Source organism: Accipiter gentilis, chromosome 11 (genome assembly GCF_929443795.1).
Source record: "Accipiter gentilis chromosome 11, bAccGen1.1, whole genome shotgun sequence".
Taxonomy (NCBI): domain Eukaryota; kingdom Metazoa; phylum Chordata; class Aves; order Accipitriformes; family Accipitridae; genus Astur; species Astur gentilis.
The window spans coordinates 16,312,488-16,330,284 of record NC_064890.1 but is presented as its reverse complement, the minus strand read 5'-3'; the positions used below and the strand labels follow the sequence as shown (position 1 = coordinate 16,330,284).

The 17,797-nt window shown below is 43.9% G+C and overlaps 1 protein-coding gene across 1 annotated transcript in view; it reads left to right on the top strand.

Moving 5' to 3' along the window:
• The window catches only part of LAMB4 (laminin subunit beta 4), a 43,474-nt gene that overhangs the window by 9,920 nt on the left and 15,757 nt on the right, over positions 1-17,797 (top strand). Inside the window, exons 7-22 of the mRNA XM_049813801.1 lie at positions 307-521; positions 1,330-1,450; positions 2,129-2,317; positions 3,936-4,115; positions 4,916-5,025; positions 5,507-5,586; positions 6,584-6,734; positions 7,632-7,763; positions 8,516-8,701; positions 9,891-10,012; positions 10,713-10,833; positions 11,803-11,980; positions 13,357-13,500; positions 13,733-13,964; positions 15,576-15,733; positions 17,320-17,544. Coding sequence (XP_049669758.1) covers positions 307-521; positions 1,330-1,450; positions 2,129-2,317; positions 3,936-4,115; positions 4,916-5,025; positions 5,507-5,586; positions 6,584-6,734; positions 7,632-7,763; positions 8,516-8,701; positions 9,891-10,012; positions 10,713-10,833; positions 11,803-11,980; positions 13,357-13,500; positions 13,733-13,964; positions 15,576-15,733; positions 17,320-17,544 — 2,544 coding nt within the window. The remainder of the gene's footprint in view (positions 1-306; positions 522-1,329; positions 1,451-2,128; positions 2,318-3,935; positions 4,116-4,915; positions 5,026-5,506; positions 5,587-6,583; positions 6,735-7,631; positions 7,764-8,515; positions 8,702-9,890; positions 10,013-10,712; positions 10,834-11,802; positions 11,981-13,356; positions 13,501-13,732; positions 13,965-15,575; positions 15,734-17,319; positions 17,545-17,797) is intronic.

Here is a 17,797-nt window from a genome sequence, read left to right as displayed (position 1 = left end):
AGTCCACACTGATTTTTGGGAGCAGTCACAGAATTGTACATGAACCCACAAAGGCAATGGCTGGGAAAATACAGGTTGGCCCCAGCCAGAGCCATACCAAAGAGGGTGCTAATGCTTATGCAGCTGTGTGCCAGGAGTGGGGTCATGCCCTGGCACTGTATGGGTTACTGGTCTCGGCCAATATCAGGTAATTTTCACTATTTCTTCAGTATGGGGGAATTCTTGGATGGCTGATCCAAGCTGAAGATTTCATACTATTCATTTTTGAGTGAACTTGGGCTCTTGATTTCTCTTCTTTCCTTCCAGAGCTCATTACATTGACAAACCTAAGGATCAATTTTACTAAACTCCACACCCTTGGGGATGCTCTGCTTGGAAGAAGGCACAGTGATCCCCTCGAGAAGTACTACTACGCTGTCTATGAGATGGTTGTGCGGGGCAGCTGCTTTTGCAATGGCCACGCCAGCCAGTGTGATCCCTTGCAGAATCTGCGGGGAGATGTTTTCCATCAGTCTGGGATGGTGCGTCATTCATGCTGTCTCCAGCAAAGGCAGTCCCTACCTGGTATTTTGGGGAAAGGAAGAGATGGAGGGAGGGAGAGCAAGGAAGATCTCTGATGATCTTTGGATTGACCATTTGCAACTCCAAGTTGTAAAATGTTTCAATACAGCTTCTTCCTTTAAAATCCTGGGCTGGATTTCTCAGAAGCTGTCTCTTTGTTGGCACTACTGTGGTGTTTCAAAAGCAACTGGGACAAGACATGTTGATAATAGCAGCAAAATACCAGAGCTGTAATGGTGCAAATGTAATGCAGTAAGTAGCCTGTGGTGTGTGCAGACTTGAATGGCCACTTGTTGGGTGCATTCCACACTCCAGCTGGGCTCCTGGCTCTGCAGCAGGAGAGGAGGCATTGGCACAAAGAATAGCTGATAATGCAAAGCTAACCCATGAAAAACGGATTATTAAAAAATTCAGGAACATGACTGCGAATTCTTTCGCTCTGGGAACAAGAGGGGGTTTTCTCCTGGAAAATGTGTATCTCAGTATAGAGACATGTAGGGAGAGAGAGCGAGAGCTTAAAAAGTTGAAGTCTCCTTTGATATCTCTAGAAGTACTTTTTTCTAAATGTTGCTCAGTGGTTTTAAAACTATTTAGTTAAAGTTTGCAGGCATTCTCCAGACCTTCTACTCAAATAACTGAGAATTATGTCAGCTGAGGGAGCCAAAGAGCTTTGAATTATCCTGATCTTGCTGGCATACTTCGAGCAGGTATCTCCTCTACTCTCCTCTTCTGTCACCTTACCCCCTTTCTGTTCTCACTACATTGCAGGTCCACGGGAGATGTATCTGCCACCATAACACTGAAGGTTTGTCTTGTGAAAGATGTAAAGATTTCTACAATGATGCTCCCTGGAGGCCAGCTGAAGGGACACAAGATAATGCTTGCAAACGTAATTCAAACGTATTATTTTCCTTTTTAATAGCTGGGGGGTGGGTGTAGCACAACCCCAGCCCAATGCATAATGGGATAGCTGGGTTTCTGGGAGGGAGATTTTCCATGCCTCATCTAGAAAAATAGATGGGTATCCATCGGTGCTGTGTTGCCCTACAAGAAGGAGAGCTGTTTTATGTTCTTATTTTTCATAAAGAGAAAAAATTAATAAAGAGAGGAAAAAGCAACTAATGCAAAAAAGATCATTCATTGGTTTGCATAGGGTCTTTCATGTGAATGAAAGAAGAATTTCAACAAGGCTAAATTAATTATTTCTGCAAGGCTAAATTATTTATTTCCACAATAATGAGTAATGTAGGATATACAAGAATAATGTATTAGGGTCCGTAACAAATATTCAGCTAGATCTTTCTGCAGTGGAGCAGTGATCCCCACTGCGTATCAGGCACACTGATCTGCATGGGCACTTCTCCAAGTGTCAGGCCCAGTTCTGCCTTAAGTCTCCAATGTTTCCCCCAGCTGTAAAGCACAAGACCTGGGAAGCTATAATCTTGCTGGCGCACTGAAATCATACAAGTAACAAGTAACCCTGTGTTAATGGTAGGCAGGAATGGTGGCAAGACCACAATAATAGGAGTTGTGGTGCAAAATACCCCACTGTTTGTTTTGTTTTCAGGGTGTAACTGCAACGGCCACTCTGGCAGATGCCACTTTGACATGGCTGTGTACCAGGCCAGTGGCGGAGTCAGTGGTGGTGTTTGTGAGGACTGTCAGGACAACACCATGGGGCAACACTGTGAGCAGTGCAAACGTTTCTTTTACCGGGATCCACTCAAAGTCATCTCAGATTCTCAGGCATGCCTCCGTAAGCTTCCCTTTTTTAGCTTCTGTAAGAATGACTCAAAACAGGGTGGTTGTAGTTCTCTTTGCTCTGAATCCTATGGCATCCCCATGCTTAAACATTCATACAGTTGTAAAAATGTTACCAAACCTGTAATATCCAAACTGCCTTATAAAGTAGCTGCATGACAGCATCCTTGAACCAGCATTGTACAAAGAGTTGCATATTCCAACTGATTGCTAAACTGAGCTTAGAAATCCAGCAGGGCTATCATCTTTCTTGAACAACATCAATATAAATGTGGTTTAATGCCAGCCAGCAGCCAAGCACTACGCAGCCGCTCACTTCCCCCATATTCAGTGGGATGGGGGAGAGAATCGGGAAAAAAAAATTAAAACTTGTGGGTTGAGATAAGAACAGTTTAATAGAACAGAAAGGAAGAAACTAATAACAATAATAATAATAATAATAATAGGATTGGAATATACAAGTGATGTACAGTGCAATTGCTCACCACCCGCCAACTGACACCCAGTTAGTTCGCAAGTGGTGGTGCCCCAGCCCCACTGCCCCCAGTTTATATACTGGACATGACGTCACATGGTATGGAATACCCCTTTGGCCAGTTTGGGTCGGCTGTCCTGGCTGTGTCCCCTCCCAACTTCTTGTGCCCCTCCAGCCTTCTTGCTGCCTGGGCATTGGAAGCTGAAAAATCCTTGACTTAGTCTAAACATTACTTAGCAACAGCTGAAAACATCGGTGTGTTATCAACATTCTTCTCATACTGAACCCAAAATATAGCACTGTACCAGCTACTAGGAAGAAAATTAACTCTATCCCAGCTGAAACCAGGACAATAAATATGAATAGCAGTAGTGCTATTGCTTCTGTGATAGTCAGGGATTACAGAAGAGGTGTGAAATGAAGGCAGAAGTAATAACTTTTGCTAGGTACCTGCCATATGCAAGAAAAATAGTCTTTCAGGCATAAAAGCCCTTCTTCTGAAAGATGAGCTAAATTCAGTACTAACGTAGAATGGGAAAAATGCTCTGAGTATAATTTAATTGTAGTAATTGTTTGACATGAAAAGTCCTTAAAGAGCCAAGGGGTGATTACCCAGGGGAGTGGTGTGGTAGATGTCAGCTCTGCTGTGAGAATTGTGTAGTGCCTTAGGGAAAACCAGAATGCATCATGAAGGCAGTGTCCCATGCTGAATCCATTGCTTCCAGTAAATAATTCAGCCATGACCAACTCAGATGAGACCTGAGGAGGCAGCTCGTGTGGTACCCCTGCAACCCTACAGCTTTCATGAAGGCATGGGGCCCACTCCTCCCCAGGTACTCTGGAGAGGGTAGGGAATGGATGACTGATGCCTGTTTCTACCCAAAGCAAAGGTGTATTTCTACCACAGTGAAGACTGTAACTCTCCTCCAGAGAAAAAGCACATCTTGGAAACATTCTCATAATATTTCTTCACAGTGGCTGTGCATTAACTGTAAAGCATCCAACACAGCAAGCACAGATAAATGTCTCTCATCTTTACAAGAATCCTGAATTTGTGCCTACCAGCAGCTCTATAATTGTGTTTTCATGCTTATATCTAAATGTGCTTTTTTATGTGTCTCCTTGACCATGCCTGTAGCCTGCAACTGTGACCCAGAAGGTACCTTGCACAACGGCGTGTGCGAGAGCCACACAGATCCTGCTCTGGGAACAGTCGCAGGCCGGTGCCCTTGCAAGGAGAATGTCGAGGGTGTCCGCTGTGACAAGTGCAGGGAGAACTACTACGGGCTGAGCAGCAGTGACCCTCTGGGCTGCCGGCGTATGTAAACCACCTCTTTCATTCTTCTTTCCAAAGCATTTTTAAGAGATGGAGGTAGTTGAATGGACAGATGCACATGCTAATGCACTACCTGCTTCACAAAATACCCAGTTTATAATTTAATGTCAATGTAATTTAATGTTCCTAGTGCAGCATCTGAAACTGAAAAGGTGCAAAATCACTTGCAGAATACATAGTATACTATAATAGATCAGTCTGTTGTTAATAGAAGGATTGTTAAATATGCAATTTAATTGAAAAGGGAGATTAAAAGACATGAAAAGTATTTTAGCATCAAAATCAGCATAAGGGTGAACAAAAAGCCACAGACAGGCTGCTAGGATAGTTGGACTCTGCACTGCACGGTGGGGCGTCAAGATGGCAGGAGCTGCTGCCTCGCCATAAAAGCTTCCAGCCAGCCGTTACTCTGAGAGTGGCTTGCTGAAAAACACATTCCGCCCCTACTCAGGTGCACTGTGGGTTTGTGAGCACGTTATGCCCACAGCACGGTGCTCAGCAACGTGCAAGGACTGTGCAGTGCAGATCAGCGCACAGCACACGGCAAACCACTGCACCAGACTTCTGCCAGTGCCCCTGCTCCCCCCGGAGAGGAGGGGAGGGTCACCCACCGAGGAAACGGTCCATTCCTCAAGGGCGGCCTGAGCGCTGCAGGGTGCCAGGGCACCTCCAGCTACAGTCGAGTGAGTGCCTCTCATGCTGATGCCACATCTAAAGCAAACGTTAGCCCCGCTGCCATTACTGGGGCCTGCAGAGGTAACTGTGTGTTTCTCTCCCTGCAGCCTGCAACTGTGATCCCTCCGGCAGTTTGCCCTTCTCTGTCTGTGATCCTGCCACAGGAGACTGCCTCTGCCAGCGGTTCGCCACGGGGCGACGCTGTGAAAAATGTGTTGTACGTACTCAGTTTTTGTTATTACTTCTGCGTGCGGTTTTAGAAGTCTTCTCTCCCATCTCCCGCCTTTTCATTGCCAGAAAAGTAAACAATTAGTCAAAATTCAAAACTACTTCACAGTGTATGCTCCCATTTTGCATTGACACATCTGGATCTTTTTTACTGCTTGCAAACATTTGTGCAATCAAATTGCACTAGGAGGAGCACCTCCAGGAAGGAAAGGAAATGCAAAATCATGTTCTCAGGCCATCTTTGCTGTTTACAGAGCAACTTGCTTGCACAAGTGGGTAAATACCTGGCTTTTCTTGCAGTGGCTGATCACCCATGCAATCTGGTAAGAGAAGCAATCTCCCATGGCCAAGCACAGGCAGCAGGACAGTAGTGCTCTAGAGCATCGTTCACCCAGGGGAATAAGTTCTGATGTGCTTTACGTATTTAAATATTTGCCGTAAAAAAATCTTTTACTTTCTTTTTATCCCAGGTAGGATACTGGGGTCTTGGTAACAGTTTGTATGGCTGTTCTCCATGTGACTGTGATATTGGTGGATCCCAGAATAACTTGTAAGTTAATGTCCTTCAAGTTCTTTCTTGTTTTTAATTTTTATAAACTTTTAGGCTAGATTTTCTGATTAGGTTAGTAGAGACTCAGTACAAACGGGAAAATAGACTGTGGATGTAATTTCATCATATACGAACAGTGTAAAGTCAGGTTGGGATCTTGGAAATTTATTTGTGATAAGGGGATTTTCCTTTTTCCTCTGAAGCCAAATTTGAATCAGCTTGAGCCAGGTTTTGTTTAATATAAAATATAAACTGCATGGCTTGAGAGAACCAGAGGCCCTAATATTAATAGAAATTAGAGGTGACATTTTTAACTTAGCTTCCTACATCTACTTTAAAAGCTAGAAATATCTTAATTTTTTCTGATGTACTGGCTCCTCTTCAAAATCTATAATTTTAGAAGCAATCTTGGTTTCAATTAGGCTCCTCCAGAAGTCTGTTGGGCAGGGGTCTTCACTACTGCTGTTAGACTTCAGACGTAGGAGCACATCGTCTGATGCTGTAGAGCAGCTCCTTGTAAGCGGGTAAATCAAAGCTAGTAATCATCTGATGTATTAAATAAGAGTGTATATGAAAACTACCATATCACATCAAATCAAAGGTCCTTCTGATCTCATGTCCTGCCTCCAAAATTGCAGATGACAGATGCTTAAGAATAGTGATAGATACAGTAACAGATATAGAAACAGATACAAGAAATGGCTGCAGGAATAGATAGTAATGGATGCTCAGGAAACAAAAGGATCTGTGCTTCAGGTATGGAATGGACAAAGACAAAGCATCTCATGTCTCCTAAGTGATGAAAAAGTAGCACTGAATAAATTCAGCATCAGAAACAGAGGGGTGGGTGGTAGGAAGAAGTTTAATAGGAGAGGCTATCCAACAGTGGAAGAAACGAAGCGAAGCTGAAACAACGGTGGAGCTGAGCTGCTCTTGTGCTGTGAGGACCCAGCCATGCCGCACTCTGACATCCTCCCTTTACCAACTCTTACGCTAGGTGCTCACCGAAGGACGGTCAGTGCAAGTGTCTTCCCAACATTGTGAGCCGCCAGTGTAACGAGCCAGCCCCGGGCTACTTCTTCTTACCCCTGGATTATTATATTTATGAAGCTGAGCATGCAAAGCCACTTTCTGGCTCTGCACCCTTGGTACGTAGTTGGCTTTTTAGGTGTCACACTGAGAGGGGATTCATGCCGTGGTGGCACAGGAGCCAAGGCTGAGGAGAGGAGCCCTTGTTCAGAGAGCAGCTGGAGCGGCTCTTTAGCAGGAAAATACAAAGCAGGTCCCTTGACTGTCCTCCTATCCCATAACTGTGGCTGTTACCAAAGGACAGTCGCTACAGCACGGTGTGACCTGCAAAGCTCTGCTTGCTGCTCCTCAAGTGCAGGCTGGTCTAGCATGAATTAGATAAATTAATTTAATTATTTAAATTAGAGGAAAGTGTTTGACTTGCCAACAACTATCACAAACTGTGATATTTCTGGGAATCTCCAACAGGGGAAGAATCAAATTCCTCTCTGCTCCATTGGATGCATTCTTGCTGCCTTATATAATGGCACTGATTGCAGCCCAATTTCCTCAAGAATTTGGCATCCATCTGTAGTGTTTTTAGAAAAATTAATTTTATTTTTTTTCCCCCTCAACATGGGGGTAGTTGTTCCCCATGCAGAGTACAAGTCTGGAATGCATCCCTTCTGCTGCCTATGGTTTTGCTAACATTTCTTCTCTGATGTGTTGTCCAGAAGCTATAGAGAAGGAATAATAAAAAAATGTTTATTTGCAGGTCACATCCGCAAATATTTAGCTATAATCACAACCAGTAATCATCCTTCAGTCCAATAATGAAATGGAAAACAGATGTCTGGGACATAGCTTATGAGAGGAAGTGCAAGTTAATTTTAAGGGAGTGCGGGAAAAGGGTTTCCAGCAGCTGCTGGGCCATAGTTTAGAGTTTCACCCAGCAGAGAATAGAGATTGTTTTAAGAATGTGGATTTTCATTTAGCTCCTTACCTACCCCTGCTGCCCCTCTGTCACTCCTTCATAGGTTAAACCAAGCACTCTTCCAAGGTGTGACATCTACTTCCAGAAGCAAGGCTATGAGTTCATGATTGAAAATGGAAAGATTGTGTTAAACAGGAGCAAGAAACGAAGTGTAAGAAAATCTGGACTGAAACAGGTAAATTGGTACTTGAATAATTACTCAAGATTACACCAAATACTAAAATTTTATTTTGCAACAGAGGGCAGGGAAATGTCTGAGCACGTGGGATTTGCAGTCCTGGATGTTACGATCCTGACAAAAATGAAATCAATTTTTCTGCTACAAAGTTGGGCTGGACATTTTACAATTCACACCGGCAGGTTTGCTCTGCTATATCCAGTGCCACTGTAAACTCAGGTTCAATGAATTGTTTAGAAGAAAAGACTCCCCATGAAAGGTAATATCTTTTTTTGTTGTTGTTTTGCTTGCAAGATATTTCTAACATTTTCCATTTTCCAACAAGTTTACCAGGACATTAACATGCTACCTACTGCATTTAAATGCTGTCAGCTTTGTTACTGTAAGTATTGATATTTATTCAGCTTATAATGAAAAGTCCAGCCATGTATGAAATCAAGCTTCATCTGTTTAAGGTTTGCAATGTGAAATCTTGGAGATACCAAACATACAGAGATGGATGGGTTATTCTAGTCCCTCTCATTGCTGTTGTTGCAAAGCTATAGGAAACTTTTCTTTATATGTGACCCTAAACATCCTACATTTGCAACAGTTCTCAGATTGCCAATCTCAAGCTTGTTCAGAAAATGAGGCTGACTGGTGGCTGAAATAAGTAAACATCATGGCAAAAATACTTCCTTTCTTTTTTCTGTGTTTGTTTTTTTGTAATTTGACTGTGTGTTGTTGAAAATGTCAGTATGTCTTTGCAGGGTGCAATGCAATTTGGACAGGACTCGGCTGTGACGGTGGTTTTCCGACAGCCCAGCGCCAGTCGGTCTGTCACATGGACAGGACCTGGCTTCACCCGCGTTCCCAGCGGAGCTGGGCTGAGATTTACCATCAACAACGTTCCCTTTGCTATGGACTTTGATATCACAATTCGCTATGAGCCTGAGGTACTTGTGATGTCTTGTGTGTCTTGTGATGTGATAGATGCAGGCTCTATTTTGTTAATAATGGGATGCAGCAACTTGTCCCACTCTTTATATTTAAAATTAAAATTTTTTGCCTTTTCATCCTTACCAGCCAAGTATCATGCCCTTCACTGATCCCCTTAACCCTTTCCACTGAAACCTGAAAAATCAGCACTACAAGTGTTTTCTAAGCATTAGCCAAGATTTCACCGTCTGGAGTTTGTCTTTTGGTACCTTTGCTTGGACTGGACTTCGGTTCACAAATCAGACACATGCAAAATGCAGCTCCTTGTAGATGGGCATCCTGTATTTCTAGCTGGGATTTTCTGGGCAGGAAAATGTGCACAGGCAGGAGTCATCTGAGTAGATACTTATCCAGGGCTTTTGCAGACATCCAGCTTCTCAGTTGCTCCAGCTGGGCTCCGAGATGTGTGAAAATTGTAGGGAAATAGCCAAAATCTTATTTTTTGCCTGAACAAAATTTCTCAATGATGAAGACATGTCTAGGCAAATCTGTTAACCCAAATCTGGTTAAACCAAAGTCCACACCCATGTCTTCAAAACCACAGGCAAGTGTTTTATTGGTAGCAGTATTTGTACATGCGTTGCTCTTCCACTTTGCAGCTCCCTGGGACAATCCCACCACTCGAGGTCCTCCTTCTGTCTATTGTATTTTGTTCTCTTACTGTCATTCTGAGACAAACAAAACTCCCAGTGTCTTAAAACATGGGAACAATTTTTGCAGTGAGCTGGTTTGATGTAGCTTTTTCCTCCTAAGGATTAGATTAAACAGTTGAATTTTAAAGACTTTTATTAAAAAGTCTTTTATGGTTTTTATCCCTTATTGGATGTGAGAGCAGGCAGATAATGAAGAATATCTCCAGGACAACAGTGTGCTAAGAAAGGAAACTACTCCAATGACTTTAACAGAGCTGTTTCCATTTGCACCAGCTGAGGTCCCATTTCTGTCTCTGCTCTTCAATTAGCCGTTGCAAATACAATGCCTTTTTCACAAATAACATTATTTTTTTAGTCCTGTAAAGAACAAAGAGAAAATCTGTTTTGTCACTGCAGTGTGCAATCATTCAGATGGCTTTCATTAACCCTGGCAAAGAGAAAGTGGGTTTTTCAGATATGGAAAATTACTATAATTTTTGTCCTTTGTTTATAGTCCTTGGAAGACTGGCTAGCAAGTGTTGCCATCCAACCCACCAGTATTTTGTCAAGTCAACGCTGCAAAAACAAGGACCTTTCACAGGAGCCACATGCATTGCCTCTTCCAGCTACAAAGAGGTCTGACTATTCCTGTCCTTTCGCCTGTAGATTTTCTGTGTACAAATCTTTTACTGAAGCACTGCAGAACAATAAATGTGTGGGAAAGTGGGAATATTAGAAACACATGTATGGTCTTTCCTGTTGCTGTCACACCACAATACCACATAGGCTCTAAGGAAGGGTCCAATGCTCTAGTCCTCAGCCTGGCAAAGATTTGCCCAAGCCAGGAGAGCAGCCTGAGATCCTGCTGGGGTTCGTTGTTGCTTTGGCAAAGATCCAGCTGCAGCTATTTCAGTACAGAAGGGAAATATTGACTTAAAGTCACTGTCCTAGCCTATTTTCAAGACCAGCTTTTCAGCATGGACCTATGTAAAGAATAGAGAGGAGCCAAGAGTATATGACCGAAATGTTGATCAAACAGGGACAGGAAAGGACAAATATGAACAGTGAGTTGCAAACTCCTTTGCTTGAAGTAGTAAAGGCTGCCACTTTCAGTTTCATCTCACCAGCTTTAAATTGCACTTGGTGAATCATCCAGGCAGAAGGCATGCAGCTTTCCCAAAGCCTGCAAACAGTGGGGCTGGGTGTGCTCCCCACAGCAGTAGGGAGCTGCAGGCTTTAGGATGCAGGCACAGAGAGGAGGGAGAGCTCACAGCATCCTGTAAACTTGCCTTGTCCTGACTCCTGGCTGTAACTGTGCTTTATTTCTGCAAAACAGGATTGCACTTCTGCAAACTCCAGTCTGCCTGGAGCCGGGAACAGAGTATTCTATGGATGTGTATTTTTCTCAGCCCTCTGCCTCTGACCCAAAGGCGAAATCGTTCATCTTGATTGACTCAGTGAGTAGTTCTGCCACAATTCCCTTCAGGCTGTACTTATACCAGTGTGATTTTTTTTTTTTACACAGACTTACTCAAAATGTTTTAAAATAATTTATAGAGTGTTTTAATAGAAATTCAGGGAAGTGTGCTTCTGCTTACCTCTACTGGCACTGTGTTTGCATGTTTTTGTATGGAATGACAGAATTGTATCTGTTTTAATTTTCATGGAGTAATACCATAATAGCTCATCAAGTCATACTTGTTGCATACATTAATAGTCAGAGTATGTCTGTTGCTCATTTATTATGAGCACACTCCACATATGCTGACAAGATGCTGTGGTTAGGGATATAAATTCATGCAGTTCTTCATCACTTAGTTTTTTTAAAAATCTCTATAATTTGTCTGAATCTAATTTAAAAAACATAGATGTATTTAAAGATGACTTTGGAAATGTAAAATTAGTTCTGTACTTTCCCGGGAATTGGATCCAGACATTTCCCAAGTTTCCACCAAGTCATGAACTGGATGTTAGTTTTGGGTCTCTCTCTTGAGAAAAATATTTTAAAGTCCATTCCTCTAATTACTTCTGTAGAACTGGACGTGACAAGGGCTGGCCATACTTGGACATAGAACCTTCAGCTGATTTTTCTTTATCTCAGTAATACAAGTAAAAATTTTGGCCAGATACTGCTTTTGGAGTCATCAACATGGCACCTCTTAGAAGCAAAAACAGTGTGTATCTGAGGTCTCATTATAATCTGACTTTTTTATACACAGTCCCTTTTATTTGAAGAACTCGGGGAATGTCTAGGCCTTCAGAATAAATGTGAATGTAGATGTCTGAGCAGCACAACAGCAGATTTTGGAAACACAGTGCTCCAGGCCTCTGTCCTTGCAATGCAGAGCACAGCAAGAGAATGTGGGAAATTCTGGTTTTCAGTATATCTAAGCAAAAATATTTTCTTTTCCCTCTTAACGCCAAAGCTTGGACTTATTCCCAGAATCAGCTCCGTGGAGAACTTATGCAGTGAAAAGGATTTAGATGAGTACCAGAAGTATCACTGTATTGAAATTGCATCAGAAGTTGGACCTCATGTCCTGCCCGAAGCGTGCACGCGGCTCATAGTGAGCATGTCAGCCCGTATTCACAACGGAGCTGTTGGTAAGGAGCAACCTGCACAGGCAGCTCTTTTGGACAGTTACTGGTCTTCCCTTGAGGTTGTAGGATATGTTGACTGGAGAGCTCTCAGCCCATGGTGGTGTAGGTAAGTGAAGCCAATCAGCATGTGGTATATATAGACATGCAGGATACGTCCCGCTGAACTCTGAGTGCACTGCAAACACCTTTTGGTGGCACGGCTCTCAGAGTCCATCACACCTGATGAGCTTCATGGAGCAGCATGACAGGTACCATGGCAGTGCTCGTGTGTTTTCTGAAGAGCATTTAGATCAGATGCAGCGTCACCAGAAGGCCAAAGCAGTAACTTTGCTACTTTTCTGGCTGCTGTAAAATGACAGAGGGCTTTTTCAGCCCTCTCACTGGATGCTGCAGGCCAGCTGGATGCCCTGGCAGGACTCCAGGCATGATGGCACACAAGCTGATGTCCTGGAAGAGATTCACCAAGAAAACCTCAGTGGTGTCCCAGCAAAAGGGCAGTGGCAGGTGGGGTTTAAAACCCTAGGCAGTCTCCTGGCCCCACTGTGGAAAGAGCAGCTGGGCTTGGTGCCTCAGGAGACTTCCCTGGTGTTGGGCACCAAGAGATAGAGCTTCTCTGCACTTCTAGAAATAGGAGGGGCCTTTCTGGACAACTTCGGTGGCCAGCTCATTTCAGGGAGCTTTGCCTCCAATGGACCCAATAGCATCTTCTTGGTTTGGGCTACTTTTAGAAGGACCGCCGCCTCACTCACACATCATATGATGTGGTCACAGCTGTGCAGCCACAGACCCCCCTCATTTAGGTTTATGCTGTGCTGACTCCCTATTAGCCCAATTCCCATAGTGATGGGATTCTCCCAATGAAACATGGCACTTTGGCTTTCTAGTGCCAGCATCTGAGCATCCTGGACAAACACCTTCTGTGAGTTAGCAGACCAGCTTCACTAAACAAGTTAGTCCAATGTGTCCAGAAAGCAGCAAACAATACACATGTGCAGGCTGTCTAAGTACTGCTTGCAGGCTATGTCCAATGCTGCAGCTAGACATAGATTTATATCAAACCCTCCCAGACTTCAGGATATCTCCATTTTTGATCTACATTTTGCTACGCCCTCTTCTGTCCTATCCCAAATATGTACTGAAGGCAGTGGCCTGAATGTGACAGCTCCAACACTGAGACTTGTGCTGGTGCCTGATACACCATCACCATCAACGCTACAGCATCAAATAATCCAAGCCATGGCCATCAGTGGTTAGTGAACCCCTGATGAGAATAACCAAGCTCTTTCCTTCCTACTTTTAAGTGTAAAACCTGCAAGTCTACTACAGCAGTCACACTCTCTTATAACCAAACCTGTTTTGATTTTCTTTCCCTTTGGCAGCATGTAAGTGCAATCCCCAAGGGTCGCTGAATGCCAGCTGCAGTAAACTGGGGGGCCAGTGTCCATGCAAAGCTAACGTCGTGGGACGCTGCTGTGACACCTGCTCTGCGGGCAGCTACGGCTTCGGCTTCCACGGCTGCTATGGTGAGTACGTGGCAGCCAGCACCAGTACCAGTACCAGTATCTGGCTCTTCATGCATACCCCAACTTTTTAGGGCTTTGAATCCATGATTATGTGGGAAGCAACATAAAAAATGTTTCCACGAATAATGAATTTTCTGTCCCTGCTGCTCGCGCTGCCTTAGAGCAATGTCAGCGATGAGCAGTGTTGGTGGGAATATGTTTAGGACACAGCTTTGCTTTTGGTGTTTTCCAGCATGTGAGTGCCACCCACAAGGCTCGCTGAGCACGCTGTGTGACCAGGTGACAGGGCAGTGCTCCTGCCGCCAGGAGGTGGATGGTCAGCGCTGCAGCCGATGTCTGGCTGGGTATTTTGGATTTCCCCACTGCCGTCCTTGCTCTTGTAACGGCTATGCAGAGCTTTGTGACCCTGTGACCGGAGTGTGCCTGAACTGCCACGGGTTTACAGCTGGAAGCCACTGTGAAAGGTAAGTTGATGGGCAGTGCTGCAAAGCTCACCTAAACACTGGTGCTCTCTGAAACACACGTGTAGCTGGGGGCCCACCTACAACCCCATGAATGCATCAATGACCTTAACTGGAAACACATGCCAAAACCCAGGATTAAACTGGGCTTAGCTGCTGAATGGCAGGTACCTATTTGTTTGGCAAATGCATGTGGCAATGTGAGTGTAATGCCTGTGGGAGGACTGCAGGCGCAGCATGCATGCAGCATTGCAGCAGGCTCCCTGCAAGAAGGCATTTGAGACATCGGTGCCCTAGCACCATGTGCTTGGAGACATGTGTAAGCACTGTGTATGAGATACACTGACTCTTGCCAGCTTTTAAATTGCCAAAAGGCTAACCTTGTGCTGAATACTCATTTTAATACCTGCAATTATCTCTGAGGAGCTTAAATAAACATGTACTGTTTGATGGTTCGTATTATTTCCATATGACCAGCAAATGACTTTTCCCACGTGTTCCAGCTCCGTTCAAAACAGTGCTCCTCTTTTTTATTCTATACACTGGTAGCAGTATCAGAGTTCAACATGGACATCAGAATTAAATTCGTTAGCTGTTTAGTTTAGTTTGGCTGGATTGTACCTTGTCATTCACTTTTAAGAGGATTTCCCCAGGAAACCTATTGAGCTTTTCTTGCAGTGCTTTTGGACAATACAGCCTTTGGCTATTGTGCTTGTTGGTGGCAAATAGATTAAAAATGGGAGACTGAAATACTCGTTGCCCTATGCCTCTGCAGGAGCTCCAGACCCCAGTGTGAGGATAATCGAATAGCCAAGACTTTTAGCCTGGCTTGTATACATATAGAGAATTGTGTTCCCATTTGCCACAGTAAAGCAGATCGAAGACTGAGGATGCTTCAGAAGCCACTGCATTGCCGCAGCTGCAAGGCCACAGGGGGCCGGAATGCAGAGGCAGTGGTGGTGGGCAGAGTGGTGGGGGTAGCTGAGCCTCCAAGGAGCCCCCAAAGCCCCTCGGCTTTCTGGGTAACAGCACAGCCACCACTGCCTCGAAAGAGCTGTCACCCTGGGTTTGCAAAATGTGTCAGACAGAGCATGGCTGTTTTCAATACGTATGCTGCATCTAAAATATGCAATATTCTCTGAGTGTTCTGAATGAATCGTTGCTTTTTTGCCCATGCCAGGACTTTCTAATGTCATGCCAAACACTCCTTCTGTGTATGTATGGAAATAGATGAATATATGTAGTGGTAGGTGAATATACAGAATTTTTACATGGCAGCTTTTAGCTGTCTACGCAAAACATGTGTGATACATCATATGTATATATGATCATTTAGATTAAAATTGTTCCAGAGTAGATGAAAGTTTTCAGACTTTCCTTGAAAAGAAAACATATGGGTTTTTTTTCTTTTTGCTCCAGATTTTGGGAATGCATCTCCGATTTTCCATTTTAGAACACCTTTGAAGCTTGATATATCTGTACCAATTAATGGGGACAGCATTACAATGACCTGGAATGTTAAATTAATTATACATGCACATAAATTGGTTCATCTGCAGGGACTGAAAGGAGCACTTGACATTTTCTGCTGCTTTGTGCTGACTGCTTTGACAGGTGCGCGGATGGCTATTATGGAAACCCTCTGAACGGAGAACCCTGCCACCCATGCATGTGCCCAGGGGCACCTACAAGCAATAGGTATTTTGCACGTTCCTGTTACCAGGACCCCCAGTCTGCACAATTAGTCTGCAATTGTCTCGAGGGATATTCAGGTATGAAGCAAAACAAGGACTGGGTTTTATTCTATTAAAATTAATGTAAGAGAGAAAAAATACTATCCTCTGCCCATCACCTGTTCAGAAGTGACAAGTGAGGTAATGGTAATAAAATAGGTAAGAAAAGTTAACACTCAAATTTACTGAAATTAAGTGAGGAAGTCCTGATGGAGAAAAGAGGGAATTGTCCAACTAGAGTTTGAAAAAGGGATTCACCTACATGGATACAGTGAAGCCATTAAATAATCTGATGGCATTCTCTGGAAACCTCCTCCTTTGCAGGGGCACTACATTAACCTGGTGGAGAGAGGAGGGGAGAACTGCAGTTGCTCGTTACCTCTGAAAAACAAGTGTTGGAAGCCCAAATTGGAAAGAACAGGGCATCAAAGAGAGCTGATAAGATTTCCTAATCAGAGAAAATCTTTCTTAGTCTAGAGGAATCTTGCTTTGATGTTATGCCCAAAAGTGACTGTTTCGCCATTCAATTGGTCACTTTAGAAATGAGCTTTCCATTCTCATCTGTCTCAAATGCAGATATTTTTGCAGCAAACTGGTGCCTTGTTTCCTAAGATCCTGTTGACTTAGCTTGAATGTCTGCAGAGAAAATGGAAGATATTTTCCTCCCCCTGGGCATTAGAAAGATCTCCAGTGATGGAAGCAAACCCTAATGGGAAACACTGCCAAAAACGAAACCAATGCTGTCATTTTTACTTAGGTCAGGTTCCTTTATAAGTCAAGAGCAGTTTTGCTTGAGTAACTGCTGTAGGGCTAAAATGATCCCTGTTGGTACTCACCCAGGGGACTTCTGTCCTCACAAACCACCACAATCCTTGGTTCTGGACTTCCTTCTGTTTCTGCCCAGCAAGGCTGTTGGTCACCTCCATGGCACCGGGCTTATTTCCTCAGACATTGTGAAAGGCTCTGGTCCTGAGGACCACAGCGAAGGAGCAGAGTCCTTGGTTGAGGATGAGCCAGTGGATGACGTCCCAGCAACACCAGCTTGCACAGAAATGTTTCTGAGATGCAGAGAGGTAGCACAATCAGGGTGGGCATTGGGATGGCATGCAGAAGTAATTGCAATGCCAGCAAGCAAGAACAGAGCATCCCAGAGCTTATCTGACCTGGGGATCCTCCACTGGGTTATGGAGAGGAGGGCAGGTCTGCAGGGCTCTGGGTTGCTCCGGGAAAGGGCACCCCCCACCTTCCTCTGCTGCTGTCGGGGTGAAGGCCCCAGGGAAAATCCCGCAAATATGGCCAACTCTGACTACTGCCATTGAAAGGACTGCTGGAAAAAAGATGTTTGGAGGTGTTGTGTGAAAGGGTACCTATTCCTACTGAGAGGACTTCCTTGGCAAAAACTACTTGGGATGAGGAGAGTGCATTTCCATCAGATTTCAGTGTGGGAGATGTAATTTAAACTGATCATAGGATTAAAGGGCAACAGTCTCAAACAGGTGGATATTTTCCCTTGGAAATGTGCATTTGAAGAGACAGTCTGAATCTTTTAACAGTATTATTGGAAGCTACATGTTTCACTTGAATTCCCATCAGCCAGCAAATATTTTTACCTTCCTCTCCAACAGGAAATCGGTGTGACGAGTGTCCTAGTGGGTACTACAAAAACCCAGGCAGCCCTGGGCTTGACTGTGCACCATGTCCCTGCAATAACAACATTGACGTGACAGACCCTGAGTCCTGTAACAGGGTCACTGGGGAATGCACCAAGTGCTTACACAACACCCATGGAACAAACTGCCAGTTCTGCAAACCAGGGTATTTTGGCTCAGCCCTCGATCAAAGCTGTCAAAGTAAGCAAGCAATAGCACTGTAACTAACACTACCAAGAAAAGTTTTAAATAAGTTAGGCTATAAGGAGAGGTTAGCCCTTGGAGGATCAATAAAACTAAAGCAGAACAATGGAGCAAATATGAGAATACCAAATATATTTCTATCCAGTGATACAAATAAATGTTAATATGGCATCTATTGAATTCTTTGTCATCCAAGTCTCACTAAATCTCATACTGAATATCACTCCTAGGACATACTCATTTGTGAAAT